We start from the raw sequence: 22,276 nt of genomic DNA on the forward strand, positions 1-22,276 counted from the left end.
CCAAAGTACATGAACAAGAGAACATCCAGAGGAAGATTCTGAGGCATCCTCAAGCCTGGCAGGGATGGAGACTGACCCCCCTCATCTCAGTGATTCACTGAGATGACTCCCCTCCTTCCCTTTATTTTTATTTTATTTATTTATATTTTAGGTGCTCAATGGTTTTTATTTTTTTTTAATTTAAATTTATTTATTTATTTAACTTTACAATATTATATTGGTTTTGCCATACATTGACTTGAATCCGCCACGGGTGTATATGTGTTCCCCATCCTGAAGCCCACTCCCACCTCCTTCCCCATCTGATCCCTCTGAGTCATCCCAGTGCACCAGCCCCGAGCACCCTGTATCATGTATCGAACCTGGACTGGTGATTCGTTTCACATATGATAATTTACACGTTTCAATGCCATTCGGCCGAGCGGGATCTCAGAGGTATTTCTAGCAGATACTCAGCCCGCCCTCTTCCCAGATGGCCGGCATCCTGATTAAAAGCACCTTTCCTTTCTACTGACATTTGTGAGAATGTAATTGATTTTGTAAGCTGTGACTAGCAGGACACCACATAAAATAACAGCTGGAGATAAAAAGAGGAAAATGCACGGTCCCTGCTGTGAGGGAGTGACAATTTAGGAGAAAGAGAGCAATGCGTCACAACTGACCCACCAAGTACTGCAGTGCAGCATGAGCCCAGGAGAAAGGGACAAGTCCAAACAGGGGTGGGGGGAAGAGGGGCGGGCACGCCTCAGGGAGGGATGCGAGCTGCTGCGCAGAAGACCTGGGGGCATGGGATGGAGGGCCCAAGATTATGGGACAGTACAGGGGGACACGGCCCTAGGGAGAGGCGTGTGTGGGGTACTGTCGGATGAGAGTAGTAGGAAGCGCACCTGAAAAGGTGAGGGCAAAGCCCACGCATGCTGGCCTGTGGACAACAGCCCAGAAGGAAGAGCGAGTGAGGGTGAGATTATCAGCCTGAATGTCAGCTGCAGTATAGGAGGGAGTCTCAAGGTCAGGTTTCAAGAAGAACTTTGTGACCATCCAAGGGAAGATGTGGACACTTTGAGACCAGGACGTCACTGAGGACATGAGGATGGGGGCGGGGGGGGATGCATTTCAGACCCAGAGGAGTCAGAATTAGACCCCAAGAACTAGGGACCCAGAATGAGGGCCCCGAGGCAGAGGGGCCCACCGCACACACAGTTCTCCAAGCACAGAACTGGCCAGCAAACAAGTCCCAGTGACAACTAACTGGTCTGTGCAGCCAGCGGCCTCCCTGCTAGGACGTGCGACTATCTCGGCCTTCCCAGCACAATGTACTGAGCTGCATACTCACACTGTCTTGTATTTCTCCATGGATTTTTTTCACTTTGTGCAGTTTGTTCCCCATGTCATGGGCCTCTTCATCTGCCCTGGGGGGTGGGGGGAGGTGGGCCTTCTGCGCTCCTGCTTTTGCTGTAGAAACTTTTTCACACTTTCAGCCCTTCTCTCCACAGCCCCTAAATCAAACTCGAAACAGAGGAGAAGAAGGTGTGCCTTGAGAGTGATGATAAAGACAATTCAACCATCCAGGCAGCCACTACTGCCACTGACATACGGCTGTCGAGATTGAATACCCATTGCTACGAGCTTCATTCTGAACACGGGGTGCTCTGGGTCACAGACCCATCACTAACCACCTTTTGGGAGATCAGAAGTCCCCCTCCTGGGGCAGCAAGCAGAGTCCCCTGGAGAATGTTCCTGTAGGAGGGGTCAGGCACCCCACAGCCAAGGGGCCAACCCCAGTGCATTTTCTCTGTCTACAGAAAAGAGGTGCTCCCCTGTATACTCTTTAGAGAGGAGGGAAAAATTAACAAAAAAAATTTTCTACTATTTTAAAATTTATTTTTATTGTTATTATAGTTGTTCTTATACTTAATTCCAGTGGCCTTTACGTCTGTCTTGTAACAGAATCAAAGACCCTTGTGTGCATTCTAAGTCACTTCAGTCACGTCTGACTCTGTGCAACCCTATGGACTGTAGCCCGCCAGGCTCCTCTGTCCATGGGATTCTCCAGGCAAGAATACTGGAGTGGGTTGTCATGCCCTCCTCCAGGGGACCTTCCCAACCCAGGGATGGAACCCACGTCTCTTACGTCTCCTGCATTGATAGGCGGGCTCTTTAGCACTAGTGCCACCTAGGAAGCCCCCAAAGATATCTAAGTCCTGACTTTATTTTTTACTGAAGTATAGTTGATTTATAGTATCATATTAGTTTCAGTTGTACAAGATAGTAATTCAGTATTTTTGAAGATTCTACTTCATTATGGGTTATTACAAGACCATGACTATAATTCCCTGTGCTATAGAGCAGGTCCTTGTTGGCTATCTAATATATAGCATTAATAGTTTGTATCTGTTAATCCCAAGCTCCCAGTTTGTCCCTCCCCACCTTCCCTCCTCCCTTTGGTAGCCATAAGCTTGTTCCCTATGTCTGTGTGACCATTTCTGTTTCCCATGTACACTCGTTTGTATGACTATTTAGATTTCACACATGAGTGAGATCATAGAGTATATGTCTTTCTCTGTTTGATTTATCTCACCAGAGAATATTATGAGTAGTGAAGTAAGTTAGATTTCTTGATGGTCAAATCTTCTGTGAATTGTAGTGCCTCCTTTGCTTTTTTCTGTGTTTTTTGTTTTCAGTTTTATTAAGACAAAATTGACATATAACACTGTACACATTTAAGGTAAAGAAACCATGATAATTTGATACAGGTATATATAGCAAAATGATGACCATAATAAGGTTAGTTAACAAAACCATTACCTCCCAAAGTTATCTCTTTTTCCTTTTGTGGTGAGAACATTTAAAGTTGAACTGGAAAGGTGTCATTTTAAATATGTAGTCTGATAACAAAAGGGAACCGAAAATCATATTGAACACTACAATAGTCAAGTTTGTATAACTCTTATCCTTAAAGGAATGCATCTAATAAAAAACAAACTAAGTGACTCACAGAAAAAACCGTGCAGGTAACTTCTCCATTTCCCTTAGCTTTACAAGGAGAAGTGGAAACATAATTGCCATGTTTTCTGAACTAACAACCACACAACCGTGGACTGAAGGAGGATGAACACTCTCCAGGACTGTTCTGGCCTGTAGCAGGGAAAATAAAATTATTTTAAGTTCTGCATATTGAAGACAGGAGTGCCTACTTATTGCTAAAACATATTCATCGCTATCTTATCTATATACCTCTGGTTCTTTAATAGAGTATGTAACAAAAATAATAAAGATGAAAGTATAAGATAAAACACTGCAAAAGAATTAAAGAAATACACTAGAGAACAAAAAGATAAAAAGTAATAACCATGCACGAACATGCCACTTTTTAAGGCAACACAAATCAGTCAGGAAGAGGATTATGTAGTAAATAATGCTACTTTCACTGTGGCAACAGATGAAGTGAATCAGTTTCTCTCTTTATCATGTAAAATCTCTTATAAATACATTTTAAAGGTTTTTCTTGGCAAAATAAGTGGAATAAAATAAAATTATGTTTCTGAGCAGGAGGAGATAACCTAAGTTAAAAAGATAATGGGAAAAGCTCACCTGAGAATTCTAATATGTGTCACACCCCCAAAATCAGAAACTTCAATATATGACAACAAAGCAAACATCAAAATAAAAAAGATCATCAACTTACTTAAAATAAATATGCATAACTCATATGACCCCGGGTTAAGGTTTTAACACAAAAATAGTTTCTGCAAATCAAAACAAAAGTCATAAAAAAAAAAAAAGCTTTCTGAAAAAGAGATAAAGAAGTCAAAAGCTCTCCTCAGCTATTACCACTGTAACTCCAGCCCCACACTCTCTGGGCATCACGACCTGGTGCATGGGAAGGGCTCCCTCTGCCTGCATCCGTCAGAAATTAGAGCACACGTGGCAGGTGGGGAAAGGGGAGAAGTCAAGGACCAAGGTCCTTTCTCTCTGGTCTATCTCAGAACCACTGGGCTTCACGCTCAACTGAAAATCCTAGAATGGAGGTTGAAGATTAAAAAGTCAAGACAATAGTCATGACTGCCCAGTATAACTCAAGGAAACAAGAACATAGAGATGCTTCATCCAAAACATGTGTGAAAATTACCTTGTTGGCGTGGCCATTCTTCACCCAGCTTGTCAGTTCTGCCTTTAAGCTCTCTTTATACTTTCTAGCATCCATCTTCCTAATGACTATTTTATTCTCAAAATGAACGAATTCCTCTGGACACAACTCCTTGAAAAGGAATGTCACAAAATTCAGCAAAATCATGCAAGAAAATCCAAGTGCTTCTCAACAATATGTCTCATGAACAAAATTACAAGTGTCTTGCAAAGAGGGGGCAAACTATCTCCCTGTCATTCCTGGTGTGTAAACCTGATGGAATGGTGAACCCTTACAGAAGAGTATGCAGCAAAACCAACCAGGAGGTGAACACAGATGGGCAGAGAGAAGGAAGGGGCATGAGAGGAGAGGAAGGCAAGAATAGAAACCCAAGACCTGGCACACAGTGTGGGAGATGGAAGGGTGGTCCTGTCCCAGAAAGCAGAAGAGGAAGCAAGGTCAAGAGTTGAGGGGCTTTCTCCCCAGTTACAGGAAAACACAGACTGTGAGCAGGAAGGCTGTTAGGGAAGGAGCAATCTTATTTTCTAAAGAATCCACTGGTGATTTTCAAAGATCAGATGCAGACAATTAGGAAGGGTGATAGCTCATCTCTGTGAATGGCAGTTACCATCCACTAAAATCAATTCAAAAACAATTGCAGAATTACTGTTTACCTGAGCTCTGAGACAACTTTTCCAGAATTCAAACATGGTAGGTATCATAAAGCTGGACCATTTCTCGAGATGAAAGGGTAAGATCGGAAGGGAATCCAAACTTTTCAATCCATCTTTAAAATAAAATTGAAAATTTTAATATTCTTTCTGTTTCATCTGAAGTTCTATCCTTTGCTTCAGAGTCACTATCATGAACCCAGACACTGAAACTATCCCTGATCTAAAATGCTTGATGAAAACACAGTACTAACCAAAAGTATCCCTGATTTACTAAGAAAGGGGAAAAACCCAAAAGCCCGCCACAAAGTTTTATACTTCTTGAGACCTTGCAGTTGGGTCAGTTCTCTATAAGGGTAGAGGTGAGGGGGTGTCTAAAAGATCTGCAAACTCAGTTCAGACAAGAACACACAGCATCCACCCTGGCACCAGAAGTGAAAGTGATTTCATTATGAATATGGTTCCTGGCTTTTGAGCACTAGCCTGAAAGTGGCAAGTCTGACTTTCTCAAGTACTAAGATCACTTGGAAGGACTGATGCTAAAGCTGAAACTCCAGTACTTTGGCCACTTCATGCGAACAGTTGACTCATTGGAAAAGACTGATTCTGGGAGGGATTGGGGGCAGGAGGAGAAGGGGACGACAGAGGATGAGATGGCTGGATGGCATCACCAACTCGATGGACATGAGTTTGGGTGAACTCTGGGAGTTGGTGATGGACAGGGAGGCCTGGCATGCTGTGATTCATGGGGTCGCAAAGACTCGGACATGACTGAGTGACTGAACTGAACTGAACTGAAGATCACTTGAAGGTCACCTTCACAACACTCAAGGAAACTTCTCCCCAGGTCACTGACTCGGTTCTGCTTTAAGCCCTCTGGATATCCATGTAATTCATTTTTCCTCAGATATTTTAAAATATAAATTTAAAAGTCCTGTTCTCCAAAAGCTTGTATTGCAGTAAATTCTGTTGGATTCAACCACTATTGCTACAAATCCACTGCCTGTGAAACTATGATCCCTAAAATGCTGGCAGATTTCCTTCAAAAGAAAAGGTTGGGTGGGGGGTTGGTTTATGAATAGGCTTCCTCAAGATTTCTCATTGGAAAGGTTACGTCTTCAAGAAGGGGCTATGTACACAGGTTTCTCCAAAGTTATTTGACAATAGGGAATGAGTTTTAATAAACAGCTACTAAGTTATGAAACTCAGGTTTGGAAATTCAAGGCTAAAAAAAGCCACTTCAAATAATGCAGTTGAAAAAAACTGTTTATTAGGCTGGAAAGTACAGTCAAGTTTGAATCAGAAGATCTAATTCTAATTCCACCCCTAAATGCTGTTTCCTCATCTACAACATAGGATCCAAGTATCTCTTTTGCCACCTTACAGACTGCAGTAAAAGCAAATAAGACAAACACTTCAGCACAAGGTTTTGGACTTTAAACTAGGAGATAAGTAAGACCTGAAGAGCTAATGCCTAGTACAGTGACTACAGACAACAAAGCTGTATTATGAACACCAACATGCTGAGGATGTGTGTATGCTCATATCTGACCCTTTGCATCCCCATGGACTGTGGCCCACCAGGCTTCTCTGTCCATGAGATTTCCCAGGCAAGAATGTTGGAGTGGGTTGCCACTTCCTCCTCCAGGGGATCTTCCCGACTCAGGATCAAAGCTGCACTGGCAGGAAGGTTCTTTACCACTGAGCCACCTGGGGAGTCCTAAACACGCTGGGACTAGATCTTAATTGTCCCACCACAAAAAAATAAAAATAAAATAAAAAAGGATGAGGACTCAGACTTGACACAGGTGGCTTTCATACTGCAAAATAAATATACCAAATCAACATGCTGTACCCCTTAAACTTACACAAGGTTTTATGCCAAACGTACTTCAATTAAAATAATTGGGCTTTGACTGAGGTTGTAGATCAACAGAATGTAGGTGAGTGCCTGGACCACAGTTCAGCATCTCAACCTGAGCAGTGAACTAGCTGAACAGAAAAAATTGCTTTTCGCCAAATAGTATTTGAATATCTTGCTTTGGAATGTTAGCATTTGTTCTCTTATTATTACTACGTAAAAGTGGCAACTTGCAGTCCATGGGGTCTCAAAGAGTCAGACGTGACTAGGCGACTGAACAACAACAATATCTTGCCCAAATAAAATAAATACAAGAACTATCATAATTTTTAAGATATAATTGTTCTGGTTTGGTCCCTAGAATGCATTTGGTTTCTTAGCCTCTTACAAAAGCCTGCATGCCCTTATTTCCACCATGGAGAGAAGTACTGCCTTTGCCCTCAGAACTAAGCTACACAACACGTGGCACAGGCCTAGGAAAACACCCAGCATGTGACCAGCGCCTCGACCTTCCATGTGCCTGATGAATGACCAACTTATAGGTCTTCATTTTCTAATCAATTTAACAACTCGTGGCCAAAAGCTGGGCCACACCATTCCATTCAGCTGGTGTTCACTGTGTGACAACTAATGAGCCAGCCCAGGGAGACAAGGAAGAGAGATAAAAGGTTCCCACCCTCCTTCACTTATGAGCACACAGCATCACACCACGAAGGTGTTTTGGCAAATCGCATTGTCCCCAACCCCACAGGTGACGGGAAGCACAGTTCCATGGGCAGCAGACAGATGGGCAGCCCCTCCTACACTTGCTGGGGCTGACACCCCTGTCCCAACAGCTGTCCCCGAGTGGCCAGATAGCTGGTGACAAGGTTGGACTCCACCCTGTGCCAGAAATGAGCCTCACATGGAGGCAGGCCCAAGCTACTCAGCCCTTCCTTCTAGAGCCACCCGTGTAACAACAGAGCCAGAGCACAGACATCTATGGGGACAGCTCTTCTGTTCATGTTGCCTCACCACCCAACCTCCTCACGTCCACCTGAGGTCTACTACACAAGATCAGAGATCGTCTCCTTGTTCAGGGAGGCTGCCATGCCTTTTACCACTGATGCTGTAGGAAACACTCCATGTGAACACACGCCACACACACAACGGTCAACATACACATTTAATGCCATCCAAGCTGCGTTCCTACTGCACAGGAGACTCACGCAGCAGCATGACCTTTGCAGGAGTCACATGGGGTTAGAGTAGCTGGGTCCGCTTCCCAGCCATCCATTAATAGCCACTGAGATAGCAGACAGGCACTTGGAGCAAGATGCCAAACTCACCAAGTTCTCCCAATCCCTCTGCTCACTGCCACCTAAAGACAGTCTGCCCTGAACCATCTACACAGAATGGAGGACTGTGTAAATGCTGCACTGAGATGCCTGGAGACAAGGCGGAAAGAGAAGAGAAGAGGAGATGGACACAGAGAAAGGGGGCCTGTTATCTATGTGCGGGTTATCACCACTACTCCAGTTTTGGGGTGTGAGTTAGGTCACAGGAATTTCACCCACATTTCAGTTTCCTTTAGATGTAGATGGAGCCATTGCCACACAAAAAAGAAAGTCCCGTAATGAAATCCTATTGGAAAATTACCGCACTGAACTCATTCCATTGCTCTTAGAAGCTACTGTGTCACAGCCCAAAGGCCGTAACGAGATTCTCACGCAGTCGCTCACTCACGCATCTGTCCACCAGTCTGTTCAGAATACAGCGATGAAGCTGCAGGCTCTGGGGTCATCCGTCTGAGACCGCACCCCAGTCCCACCCCTTCCTCGGCAGTACAGGTTCTCTCCGCCCTACCTCCCTTGCTTGTCAAACGGGAGTATCAGAAAGGCATCCATCCTATTGTTGCAAAGGTTACAGGAGGCAAGATATGTAAAATCCTTAGAACCCAAAGAATGTGCTCACCCTGGGTGTCTATATTCATGTAACAAACGTTTCAATCCAGTTAATTACAAGCCACAAAGGCAGAAAATCTGTCTTCAAGGAATTATTCCAGTAAGAAGACAAGCTCTTAAGGAACTTCAGCAGCAAGCCAACCATGACTGTTGTTGGACAGGAAATACAGACCAGGTGCATTGAGAGAAGACTCCCTCCAGCTAAGCAGGTCACAGAGGATTCTGAAGAGATTTCCCATGAGATCAGATCAGTCGCTCAGTCGTGTCCGACTCTTGGAGACCCCATCAATCACAGCACGCCAGGTCTCCCTGTCCATCACCAACTCCTGGAGTTCACTGAGACTCACGACTATCGAGTCAGTGATGCCATACAGCCATCTCATCCTCTGTCGTCCCCTTCTCCTCCTGCCCCCAATCCCTCCCAGCATCAGAGTCTTTTCCAATGAGTCAACTCTTCGCATGACATGGCCAAAGTACTGGAGTTTCAGCTTCAGCATCATTGCTTCCAAAGAAATCCCAGGGCTGATCTCCTTCACAATGGACTGGTTGGATCTCCTTGCAGTCCAAGGGACTCTCAAGAGTCTTCTCCAACACCACAGTTCAAAAGCATCAATTCTTTGGTGCTCAGCCTTCTTCACAGTCCAACTCTCACATCCATACATGACCACAGGAAAAACCATAGCCTTGACTAGACCAAACTTTGTTGGCAAAGTAATGTCTCTGCTTTTGAATATGCTATCTAGGTTGGTCATAACTTTCCTTCCAAGGAGTAAGTGTCTTTTAATTTCATGGCTTCAGTAACCATCTGCAGTAATTTTGGAGCCCCCCAAAATAAAGTCTGACACTATTTCCACTGTTTCCCCATCTATTTCCCATGAAGTGATGGGACCAGATGCCGTGGTCTTCATTTTCTGAATGTTGAGCTTTAAGCCAACTTTTTTACTCTCCTCTTTCACTTTCATCAAGAGGCTTTTGAGTTCCTCTTCACTTTCTGCCATAAGGGTGGTGTCATCTGCATATCTGAAGTTATTGATATTTCTCCCAGTAATCTTGATTCCAGCTTGTGTTTCTTCCAGTCCAGAGTTTCTCATGATGTACTCTGCATATAAGTTAAATAAGCAGGGTGACAATATACAGCCTTGACGTACTCCTTTTCCTCTTTGGAATCAATCTGTTGTTCCATGTCCAGTTCTAACTGTTGCTTCCTGACCTGCATACAGATTTCTCAAGAGGCAGATCAGGTGGTTTGGTATTCCCATCTCTTCCAGAATTTTCCACAGTTTATTGTGATCCACACAGTCAAAGGCTTTGGCATAGTCAATAAAGCAGAAATAGATGTTTTTCTGGAACTCTCTTGCTTTTTCCATGATCCAGCAGATGTTGGCAATTTGGTCTCTGGTTCCTCTGCCTTTTCTAAAATCAGCTTGAACATCAGGAAGTTCAAGGTTCACATATTGCTGAAGCCTGGCTTGGAGAATTTTGAGCATTACTTTATTAGCGTGTGAGATGAATGCAATTGTGCAGTAGTTTGAGCATTCTTTGGCATTGCCTTTCTTTGGGATTGGAATGAAAACTGACCTTTTCCAGTCCTGTGGCCACTGCTGAGTTTTCCAAATTTGCTGGCATATTGAGTGCAGCACTTTCACAGCATCATCTTTCAGGGTTTGGAATAGCTCAACTGGAATTCTATCACCTCCACTAGCTTTGTTCATAGTGATGCTTTCTAAGGCCCACTTGAAGAGCCATCAAAATTGAACAGGGTCTGGATGACTGGTACTGTGCATCTGTGGTGAAACACTCCAGTTTACAGATAAACCATGAGGGCGTCCAGTAAAATCCATCAAGTAGATGAGCAGAAGCACTTGGGGCTGGGTCCTGAAAGACCTCAGAAGCCTGACCAAGGAGCTGTGCCTTTGGTTGTTTGCAAGAGAAAGCCATCACAGGCTCAGAAGGATCAGAATTATCCTATTTATTTACCTAAGATAGGTTTCTGATCCAGATACGTCATTCAGGCAGAACTTGAAACTACTCCCTATGACATCAACTATTGTAACTAAAGAAAACTGCATGTGGCTTAAAAACTGTCAGACTACAAGGCTTCACCTGACAACAGAATTTAGAGTATATTTAACTTGTTCAGTCTTGGAAGGAAGGAAAACTATTGCCTAATTATCACTTTGAGAGGCAACCAAAGCTTTAATGGGCCATCCTCAGAATAGAATGGAAAAGGAAAATTAAGAAATCTTCCTCCACTCAAACCCCAGAGCCCCAAATGAGGTCTCCTTAAGACTTCCACCTTACTGATTTACTACCAAAACATCACACTGCGATTGCTATGTCAGTAAAAAGCACCTTTTCCTTGTCTAACCTAATTCACAATGATCAAATTCTCACATGTATGAGACACTGTCCACACAAAGTTGTAGCTGCACTAAGAGAAGAGACAGTGTCCAAAAAGGTGGATAGATGGACATGGGTGCTGAGAAGAAGGAAAATGGGCAAAGATAACATCTAAGAATAAAGAAAAATCAACCCAAAAAACTTCAGGTTAAGTGTTCAGTCATTTTTAAGTTTTGCAGAGGCATTTCCAGATGTTCAAGCTGGTTTTAGAAAAGGCAGAGGAACCAGAGATCAAATTGCCAACATCCGCTGGATCATCAAAAAAGCAAGAGAGTTCCAGAAAAACATCTATTTCTGCTTCATTGACTATGCCAAAGCCTTTGACTGTGTGGATCACAATAAACTGTGGAAAATTCTGAAAGAGATGGAAATACCTGACCACCTGAACTGCCTCTTGAGAAATCTGTATGCAGGTCAGGAAGCAACAGTTAGAACTGGACATCGAACAACAGACTGGTTCCAAATAGGAAAAGAAGTATGTCAAGGCTGTATATTGTCACCCTGCTTATTTAACTTATATGCAGAGTACATCATGAGAAATGCTGGGCTGGATGAAGCACAAGCTGGAATCAAGATTGCCAGGAGAAATATCAATAACCTCAGATATGCAGATGACACCACCCTTATGGCAGAAAGTGAAGAGGAACTCAAAAGCCTCTTGATGAAAGTGAAAGAGGAGAGTGAAAAAGTTGGCTTAAAACTCAACATTCAGAAAACGAAGATCATGGCATCCAGTCCCATCACTTCATGGGAAATAGATGGGGAAACAGTGGAAACAGTGTCAGACTTTATTTTTCTGGGCTCCAAAATCACTGCAGATGGTTACTGAAGCCATGAAATTAAAAGACACTTACTCCTTGGAAGGAAAGTTATGACCAACCTAGATAGCATATTCAAAAGCAGAGACAGTACTTTGCCAACAAAGTTTGGTCTAGTCAAGGCTATGGTTTTTCCCGTGGTCATGTATGGATGTGAGAGTTGGACTGTGAAGAAGGCTGAGCACTGAAAAATTGATGCTTTTGAACTGTGGTGTTGGAGAAGACTCTTGAGAGTCCCTTGGACTGCAAGGAGATCCAACCAGTCCATTCTGAAGGAGTTCAGCCCTGGGATTTCTTTGGAAGCAATGATGCTGAAGCTGAAACTCCAGTACTTTGGCCACCTCATGCGAAGAGTTGACTCATTGAAAAAGACTCTGATGCTGGGAGGGATTGGGGGCAGGAGGAGAAGGGGATGACAGAGGATGAAATGGCTGGATGGCATCACTGACTTGATGGACGTGAGTCTGGGTGAACTCTGGGAGTTGGTGATGGACAGGGAGGCCTGGCGTGCTGCAATTCATGGGGTCACAAAGAGTCGGACACAACTGAGCGACTCATCTGAACTGAACTGAACACCATTAAGGAATAGATAATAACTGGGAAGTTATTCTTGTTACTTTTAAAACTCAGATTAAATATCTGTTAAAAGTACTGATTCTGTAATTCTGATGAGTACCACCCAGGCAGCTCTGCAATATGACATAAATAATAACCTTTGCTCAGAAAAAACACGGCAGAAGTATCACTCACATGGTCCGTTGTCAATGCAGCACACAGTGAAAATGGTCAAAGGAAATTTCACGATTTCTCACTGAACATATGTATTTCTCTAAGTCATTGCAGGTCTTTTCATAGAGCACTGGAAGCGAAGAGCAAGAATTTCCCAATGAATGGACACACAATGATGGGATAACTTGAAAGGAAGAGACAAAATTCCTATGAATGTGTCAAACCTACCAAGTCTCACTTTATATGACTGCTTCATCAGCAAGTAATTTTTGTGGGAACTGGCACGGCAGCTGGCATTTCTTGTAGAAGCAATGCTTTTTTCAATCATACCGTCTGCTTGTTTCCAGTACCATTTTACAGATTGTAGCCACCTTAAAATTTAAATTACGTATTACTTAGACAGAACATGGAAACACTTCCTGAAATATCAAGTACTTCAAAATACAGAAAATTGTATGTGCCTTAAAACTTGCACATAAATGAATAGGCCCTAGAGCCAGATGACCTAAGATTGAATCCCAGCCTCCTTACCATGGGCTAAGACTTTCTGTTGAATCACAAAATCTCTCTGTGCCTTGTTTTTCATATTTAAAAGGAAATAATAATAGCAGTCAGAAAACTATCTAATAGCAGCAATTAAAATAATAAATCATAAAGGTTTTTGGCCATCTAAGACAAATCAACATATGCAAAGTACTTAGAAAGGCACTTGGCAAATCAGAGTCTTTGCTATAATTGTTGTTAGTGGGCAAAGATCTAGCACAGTGGAAAAATGATATGGAGCTTTCAACTAATAAGGCTTCCCTATCTTTCTAAACATCTGCAAACTGGGACAACATAAGCAGTCTCAAGGTCCATGGCAGACTGTGTCAATACATGTGTGTGTTTGTTGCTCAATCAAAGTGTCTGACTCTTTGCGACCCCACAGACTCTAGCCCACCAGGTTCCTCTGTCCATGGGATTCTCCAGGCAAGAATACTGGAGTGGGTAGCCTATTCTTTCTTCAGGGGATCTTCCTGACCCAGGGATCGAAACTGGATCTCTTGCATTGCAGACAGATCCTTTACTGTCTGGGCCACCAGGGGAGCCACTATACTCTTTTAATTTTATTTCTTTGCAAAAGGAGAAAGAAAAAGAAAAATAAATCAATCACTTCTGGTGAGCCTTTTTTGAGATACAAGGGAAATTTCCTACTCAACTGAAGATCTGGCTGGGGGAACCCTTGGTTTTTTCCTTTACAGAGCGTGGCCTTGCTCAGCACCTGCCAGGAGGGGTGAGTTTATTCCCTGAATATTCAGAGATAAGGTAAGAGATTCATCAGGTGGTTATGGAACTTTCCAGAACACATATAGAAAAGATAACATTCAAACATTCAAAACAGGTAAGTATTCTATCTAGACCGAAGCTCAGGCCTACTCAAGTCAGATGCTCCGAGTTGCTGATGGTGGTGGAAAGGGCCAGGAAGGGGCAGCGGATAATGAGGAGATGCTCCCAGATTTCTGCTCCAATTTCCCCACCAAGACTGTGGACCTATTAAAGACAAAAATGCTCCATTAAAAATGAGCAGGAGGTCTGAAAGATGTCTTTCCAAAGGAAACAAACAGATGGCCAATAGTTACATGAAAAGATGCTCAACTTTACCCATCATTGAGAAATGAAAATCAAAACCACGTGAGATATCACTCACACCTGTCAGAACAGCCACCACCAAAAAGAACACAAATAAAATCTGTTGGCTGGAGGCTTCCCTGGTGGCTCAGTGGTAAAGAATCTACCTGCTAATCCAGGAGACACAGGTTCAATCCCTGATCCAGGAAGATCCCACAAGCCATGGCACAACTAAGCCTGCACAGCACATCAATTAAGCCTGTGCTCTAGAGACCAGGAGCTGCAACTACTGAGCCCATGTGCCACAAATGAAGCCCTCACGCCCCAGAGCCCATGCTCCACAACAAGAGAAGCCACTGCAATGAGAAGCCTGCACACCACAACTAGAGAGAAGCCCCACTCGTCGCAACTAGAGAAGAGCCCATGCAGCAGTGAAGACCCAGCACAGCCAAAAACTAAAAATATAAAATAAACAAAAATATTTTAAAAAGCAACCTGAACGTCCATTACTCTGAGACTAAGTAAACACATTTAAAAAAATATTGTCGGCGAGGGTATGGTGAAACAGGAACCCTTGTACACTGTTAGTGGGAATGTGAGATGGTTACAGCCATTCAGAACAGTACCAGAGGCTCCTCAGTTCAGCTCAGTTCAGTTCAGTCGCTCAGTCGTGTCCAACTCTTTGTGACCCCATGAATCGCAGCACGCCAGGCCTCCCTGTCCATCACCAACTCCCGGAGATCACTCAGACTCACGTCCATCGAGTCAGTGATGCCATCCAGCCATCTCATCCTCTGTCGTCCCCTTCTCCTCCTGCCCCAATCCCTCCCAGCATCAGAGTCTTTTCCAATGAGTCAACTCTTCGCATGAGGTGGCCAAAGTACTGGAGTTTCAGCTTCAGCATCATTGCTTCCAAAGAAATCCCAGGGCTGATCTCCTTCACAATGGACTGGTTGGATCTCCTTGCAGTCCAAGGGACTCTCAAGAGTCTTCTCCAACACCACAGTTCAAAAGCATCAATTCTTCGGCGCTCAGCTTTCTTCACAGTCCAACTCTCACATCCATACATGACCACAGGAAAAACCATAGCCTTGACTAGACGGACCTTTGTTGGCAAAGTAATGTCTTTGCTTTTGAATATGCTATCTAGGTTGGTCATAACTTTCCTTCCAAGGAGTAAGTGTCTTTTAATTTCATGGCTGCAACCACCATCTGCAGTGATTTTGGAGCCCAAAAAAATTAAGTCTGACACTATTTCCACTGTTTCCCCATCTATTTCCCATGAAGTGATGGGACCGGATGCCATGATCTTCGTTTTCTGAATGTTGAGTTTTAAGCCAACTTTTTCACTCTCCTCTTTCACCTTCATCAAGAGGCTTTTTAGTTCCTCTTCAATAAACTAAAAATAGAACTGCCATATGATCCAGCAATTCCACTTCTGGGTATTTATCCAAAGAAAACAAAAGGATATATACATCCCCCATGTTTATTGCAGCACTATGTATAACAGCCAAGATAGTAAGCAGCCCAAGTGTTCACTGAAGGATGAATGTATGGGTAAAGAAACTGTAGTGTGTATACATAGAATGGAATATTATTTAACTATAAAAAAAGAATGAAATCTTCCCATCTGTGATCATGGAAGGACGTCAAGGGCATTATGCTAAGAGAAATAAATCAATAAGTCAGACATAAAAAGACAAACAATAATTTCACATGTGAAATCTTAAAACACACATACACAAACAACCTCAAATATATACAGAACACATATGTAGTTATAAGAAGTGTGTGTGGGAGAAGTTGGTGAATGGCTTTTGTTTGTTGTTTTAGTTTAGATTATTTAGACTGAATAAGTTAAATAACTTTCCAGTTGATTTAAAAATAGCAGATTTTTGTACTCACATGTAGAGTTTATGTTTTAAATAAATTTTGGTATTTAAAAAATAATTAGCAGATGAAAATAAGACCTGGAAGCTTGAATCATCATCATACATGGTTTCATATTTGCCAACCATGCCAAGTTTATATAAACACTGACAAATTCAGCCAACACAAAATCCTAACACACACTTTCTTTTAATTCCCATAACCAATCCATCAATAATTCCTCTGTAACTCACTTTCCAAAATATCTTTCAAATCTAAGCATTTTCTCCACTTCCATGGCCCCCAGGTCATCCACAATATCCTTCTGGCTGACCTCCCAGCTCCCCTGGGCCCATCCCTGCACTCTTCACGTCATAGCCAACAGACACGTCTCGAGGATGAACTCAATCAGGCCATGTCCCCAGTTACATTTTCTCAATATCTTCCCACTACATGCAGAACAAAATACAAACTCCTGAACAGGGCGAACATTGTGTTGGGGGTTACCACCCCCACCAGCTGGCTCTCTAGCCTCATTCCAGCCCCTCTCCCTTCATGCGCTTACTTCTCTCCAGACACACTGGACTTTGCTTTGTCGCCTGAACACAAATTTCCTACCCCAGAGCTTCCACATACACTGTTCCCTCTGCTTAGAATGCTTTAACCTGCTTTTGGACTTGTAGAGTTCAGCTCAGTGTTACCCACTGGAAGACTCTTCCCACCAGCACTGCAGAGCTGCCCTCAGGCTGCACCCATCCCCCACCTGGCCATCATCACAGTCAGACAGGCGGCCCCTTCTCACCACCATGTGCAGGGAAGTGGGCTGCCACAGTCGCACTCTGCTCAGCTGTCTGATCCTTTGGCCCAGTGAGTCTGTGGCTCACACCTGGGCATTCCCACACCCATAGTGCCTGGCGTTGTGGAGACACTGCTTCTATACTTGCTGAATTCATGAATGCCCTTTGACCTGATAAAGCAAATGGAACTAGACTTAGGGAAGATCCTCAGAAGTGGTGTCAACTTATAAAATATAAGTTTTCATCTATTTTTGCCATCCAAATGTGAATTTCTGAGCCCTGAGGACGCCCTGGAACAACAATACCTGCTATCTGTCAGCCATGGAGCTGCCACCACTCCCTATGGTGAGCAAGGAAATAAGGATGTGAATAATCAAATCACAGGACACAAGTTTTAGTTAAAAGCTAAACATGTTGAGAGTTATGTTTCATTTGGTGGGAATTTTTAGGGCTTCAAGTCCAGGAGACAGCGTCTCAAGTGACCCTGAGAGAACTGCTCTGAGGAGACAGGGAGGGGAGGGGAGGGTGGGAAGTCAGGTAATATAGAAGCTTGCAACAAGGGCCAGGTAGTCTGAAAATCAAAAGATTATTGCTAATTAGGGAACACGTCCTATAGTCCATGGGGTCGCAAAGAGTCAAATATGACTTGAGTCACTGAACCGAACTGAACTGAGGGAAGATGAGATATCTCATTAAGGAAATGCACTTTTCTGTGTATGGGAAGATGCAAGAGCCTGGGCTCACTGAAATCATCCCTTTCATACGCATCTCAGCTATCCAGGGCCACTGCCCTGTGATTTGATTATTCACATCCTTAGTTCCTTGTTTACCATAGGGAGTGGTGGCAGCTCCATGGCTGCCAGATAGCATGCACTGTTCTTCCTGGGCACCCTCGGGGCTCAGAAAGTCACATTTGGAGGGCCAAAATAGCTGAAGGCTGTGGCACCCTTGTCTATGATATGGCAGGAAATACTTCATCTCACAGTGGTTTCCTTTAAACAGATTACACTGATACCTGGCAATCAACTGGAAAGGACTTACTATCACAGTTATTAGATAATTTTTTTTAAATTCCCTTGCCCATTTGGTTTGGTAGCTCAGATGGTAAAGAACCTGCCTGCAATGTAGGAGGCACAAGAGACCCAAGTTCGATCCCAGAGTTAGGAAGATCCCCTGGAAAAGGGAATGGCTACCAACTCCAGTATTCTTCCCTGGAGAATTCTATTTATTATTGACTTCCCAGGTAGCACAATGGTGAAGAATCCACCTGCCAGTACAGGAGGCACAAGAGACACGGGTTTGATCCCTGGTTGGGAAAACCCCCTGGAGGAGGGCATGGCAACCCACTCCACTACTCTTGCCTGAGAAATCCCATGGACAGAGGAGCCTGGCAGGCTATAGTCCATGGAGTGGCAAAGAGTCAGACACGACTGAGGGACTGACCACACACAGTCAGATAACACACCACTCAGCTGAATGGTGGCCTTACAAGTACACATGGCACTCTTCCCTGACTCTGCCAGAAGAGCCATCAGTCTCCAAAGACCTCCAGCTTTACCCTTACATAAACTATGGAAGCTGAGGTACCCCATGTCACTTTATTTCAGAGCTTGGAAATGAGAGTACAGTTCAAGGCTGCTACTGCTAAGTTGCTCTAAGTCACTTCAGTCGTGTCCGACTCTATGTGACCCCATAGACGGCAACGCACCAGGCTCCCCTGTCCCTGGGATTCTCCAGGCAAGAACACTGGAGTGGGTTGCCATTTCCTTCTCCAATGCATGAAAGTGAAAAGTGAAAGTGAAGTCACTCAGTTGTGTCCGACCCTCAGCGACCACATGGACTGCAGCCTTCCAGGCTCCTCCGTCCATGGGATTTTCCAGGCAAGAGTACTGGAGTGGGTTGCCGTTGCCTTCTCCAACAGTTCAAGGCACTGGAGTGCAAAGACAAAGCTGTTGGATGTTTTGCAAATGTGAATATTCAAGGCCTTCAAGATGCAATGTATACAGATTGAGCAGAAATAAACACAAGAAGTCAGCTTCAAACAAATCAAAAGTACAGCCTTCTTGGTGGCTTCTAGTTCACACAAGAAAAGTTAAGTGAAATACAGGCTTATTATCATTTCCCCTTTAAGCCGAAAGCCCCTTAGAGCAGAATTCTTCTATAATGCTGTAAGCCTCTCTGAATAAATACTCTTACTTTGCTATAAAAACGTTCTCAGCACCCTTCATTTGCCCTATAAATGTCTATTTTCCATCCTGCTCTCTCTGCCTTGGGAAACTGAGGCTACTTCAAAAGGGTTCTGGGGTTCTCTAGGTCCATCGGATTTGGCCAAATGAGAGCCTGGGCAAGAGACCTGAGGGGAATGAGGATGAGATCTTAGTGCCACCAGCTGTCTTCCTGGCAGGTTGCCCTGAGCCAGCTGTGCCCTCCTGCCCGCCCACCCCTACCCCCCGCCACCCTCACTAAGGCAGCTGCCCTCCCCAAGTGGCCAGCACACACAGAACCTCCCTGTGGGCCTCAAGGACCACATCTTTGCCTCGTCCCCTTAGGGAAAGTGGTGGGCTCCTTGCCTGGCATTCCTGCACTAACCTCACAGTGCCCCCTCCCTACTATACACACACCTTTGGAAAATGCTCTTCTTGCACTGTTCTGTTTTGGGTATGTCGTTGGTTTCCTGCTGGCATCACAAGTGAAAAGATAACTCATGTAACTGACATCCTTGCTAGAGGCCCAATTCTTTGCTTTAGGGATCAAATATTGGATTTTGGAATCTCTGCCCAGGAACACCTATGTCCTGGTGGTTAGTTCTGCTTCCCTGAAACCGTGATCACCACAGACAGCTCCTGTGCCTTCCAGAGGCCCACAGACACAGATACCCAGTCCTAAGCCAGAACAGGAAAACGGAGCCTGAAGACAGACTGGTGTGGTTCACAGAGAGGCCAGTGTCCCCCGCCACCCAACAGAAACTCCACACAGACGACAAAGCCCTGAAGCAGCAAACTTCTTCAGTGTAGCGCTGACGCAACCAGGAAACCAACCCACAGAAACGACCCCAAGCCTACCTCATCAAATCTGATGTATCTGATCCTTTTCACCCACAGCTGGTGGTACGGAGCCAGCAGCAGAATTTCAAAGCAGGCAGGCACTGTGATGAGCACGCGCAAACAAGAACACTTTGAGCGCTTGCCACATACAGATGTGCTTCTAAGAATATAAAAGAGAGAGTTAAAACTCCTAAATGGAGCTGCTAATAGCTCAAATATGATACTGTTTCCGAGAACATTTCACTACAGCTGCAATGTATTTTTCTGAATACTATGAAACTGCAATTTTTGTAGGTCTAAATGGTAAAATATGAGATTTGAAGTTTAAATTCTTATTTATGAGCCATCAAGGTAATAACAATAGAAGGAGTTAAATGTCACAGATTTATTTCTTCAAAATCCGATCCTGAGGTTCAGTTTAGGTTGAAAAATGTTAAATGTTAAAAAATAACAATGATGGGGTAACTTCTCTGGTGGTCTAGTGGTTAAGACTTCACCTTCCAATGCAGGCGGTGTAAGTTTGATCCCTGGTGAGGGATCTAAGATCCCATATGCCTCACAGCCAAAAAAACAAAACAAAACAGAAGCAATATTGCAACACATTCAATAAAGACTTTAAAAATGGTCCACATCAAAAAAAATCTTAAAAAAATAAATAAACAATTATGGAAGTTGGGACAGGATGTTTGTTTAGCTTTAACAATTTTCTGTGAGTTCAGTAAGGAGGAAAACTGTTTGATTTATTTAACACCAGAAGTGCATCCATAAATATAACATTTGAAACCATGACGAGCATCCTTCTCAACAAGAAAGATCAAGAAACAGTTATTCTGAATGGAAATCGGAGCTTTTACTTTTTATACTATGGTGTTTTTCAGATCATTTTCAATCCACTTATAAACCAGATGATGCCTTTTGTAAATTCAAGAAAATTACTTGTACAAAACCTTGGGGAGGTACCGCACTTCTACTAAGACAGACTTCTGAGTGCTATCATGTACGTCAGTAACCAAGGCATTAGTTAGCGTGTGTCCTACCTGAGAGTTCAGGACATCATGATAATAGTCCCAGGTGAAAACACCACACAGACTTTCCTTTATTTGGCAGATTTTTGTTAAAACGATTCTCAACGGTTGCTGCCGCTTAATTGAGAAGGGCCTGATTGATAAAGAAAGAGATTCGTTTATCATGTGACAGATTTGAAGAATTGATGTTTTTGAATTATGATGTTGGAGAAGACTCTTGAGAGTCCCTTGGACTGCAAAGAGATCAAACCAGTCCATCCTAAAGGAAATCAGTCCCAATGTTCATTGGAAGAACTGATGCTGAAGCTGGAACTTCAACACTTTGGCCACCTGATGAGAAGAACTGACTCATTGGAAAAGACCCCGATGCTGGGAAAGATTGAAGACAGGAGAAGGGGATGACACAGGATCAAATGGTTGAATATCACTGACTGAATGGACATGAGTTTGAGCAAGCTCCAGGAACACGTGATGGACAGGGAAGCCTGACGTGCTGTGGTCCATGAGGTTGTAAAGAGTCAGACATGACTGAGAGACTGAACTGAATCATGTGACAGAGCACCGGTAAAACCTCAGAGAACAACAGGCTCTGTCTGAAAACACGTGCTGCTGGGGGCAGGGGCAGGGGCTTCATAACCTCTTTCTCCTCCCGTTGCCCTCATACACCGACCCACAGGCTGTCTACCAGCTGTGTGACTACGCCTGAACCTTGGTCATAGCCGCAACCTAAAGTAAAATGGGAAAAATGGCTTCATCAGAGACAGAAACACAAAGTGTTGCCACACACGAGAAACAAACAGCTGCTCCCTGGGCAATCAAGGCTTGGAGAGAAGCCGTGAGTCTATTTAGGAGAATGGCCGAGGTGGGCTGTGGGGTGGACATGTGGTCCTTGTATTTGGGGGTGGCCTCCAGACCTCCATCTGTGAGGGATCCTCACCCCAGACCAGGCAGGTGGCGGCCAGTGGAATCTGAGTATGTGCAAACCCACACATATCTCTCTACTTCATACTTTATGCCCCTAGAAAGTTTCACCTAGATTAAAATGTAAACTTTAAAACATAAGCATAAAGATACTAGAAAGTGAACAATTTCACATATTTTCATATATTTGAGCACACACATGGCAAAGCTAAATGGAAATACTGATAAATCTGACTACACAAATATTAACAAAATACCATTAATACAGTTGCAAGATAGTAAAAAGACAAAATGACACAGGTATATTGATTATAATTTGGAGAGAAAAAGAAATATACTTATTACATACAGTTCTGGCCAATCATAAAAAGGGAATTCCCCTTCACTAAAAGAAAAAGAAAATGGGCAGATTTCATGAACAAGTAGCTCATGAATAAAGAAACATCAATGCCCAGAAATCATAT

At 43.6% G+C, this 22,276-nt stretch overlaps 1 protein-coding gene across 1 annotated transcript in view; it reads right to left on the reverse strand.

Moving 5' to 3' along the window:
* Positions 1 to 22,276, reverse strand: part of DDX60 (DExD/H-box helicase 60) — a 60,072-nt gene that overhangs the window by 22,995 nt on the left and 14,801 nt on the right. Inside the window, 14 exon segments of the mRNA XM_070794332.1 lie at positions 1,334 to 1,362; positions 1,364 to 1,417; positions 1,420 to 1,506; positions 2,992 to 3,135; positions 4,130 to 4,258; positions 4,801 to 4,839; positions 4,841 to 4,913; positions 12,550 to 12,595; positions 12,598 to 12,678; positions 12,777 to 12,942; positions 13,965 to 14,078; positions 19,885 to 19,995; positions 20,904 to 20,963; positions 20,965 to 21,024. Coding sequence (XP_070650433.1) covers positions 1,334 to 1,362; positions 1,364 to 1,417; positions 1,420 to 1,506; positions 2,992 to 3,135; positions 4,130 to 4,258; positions 4,801 to 4,839; positions 4,841 to 4,913; positions 12,550 to 12,595; positions 12,598 to 12,678; positions 12,777 to 12,942; positions 13,965 to 14,078; positions 19,885 to 19,995; positions 20,904 to 20,963; positions 20,965 to 21,024 — 1,193 coding nt within the window.

The sequence above is a fragment of the Bos indicus genome, chromosome 8, assembly GCF_029378745.1.
Source record: "Bos indicus isolate NIAB-ARS_2022 breed Sahiwal x Tharparkar chromosome 8, NIAB-ARS_B.indTharparkar_mat_pri_1.0, whole genome shotgun sequence".
Taxonomy (NCBI): Eukaryota; Metazoa; Chordata; class Mammalia; order Artiodactyla; family Bovidae; genus Bos; species Bos indicus.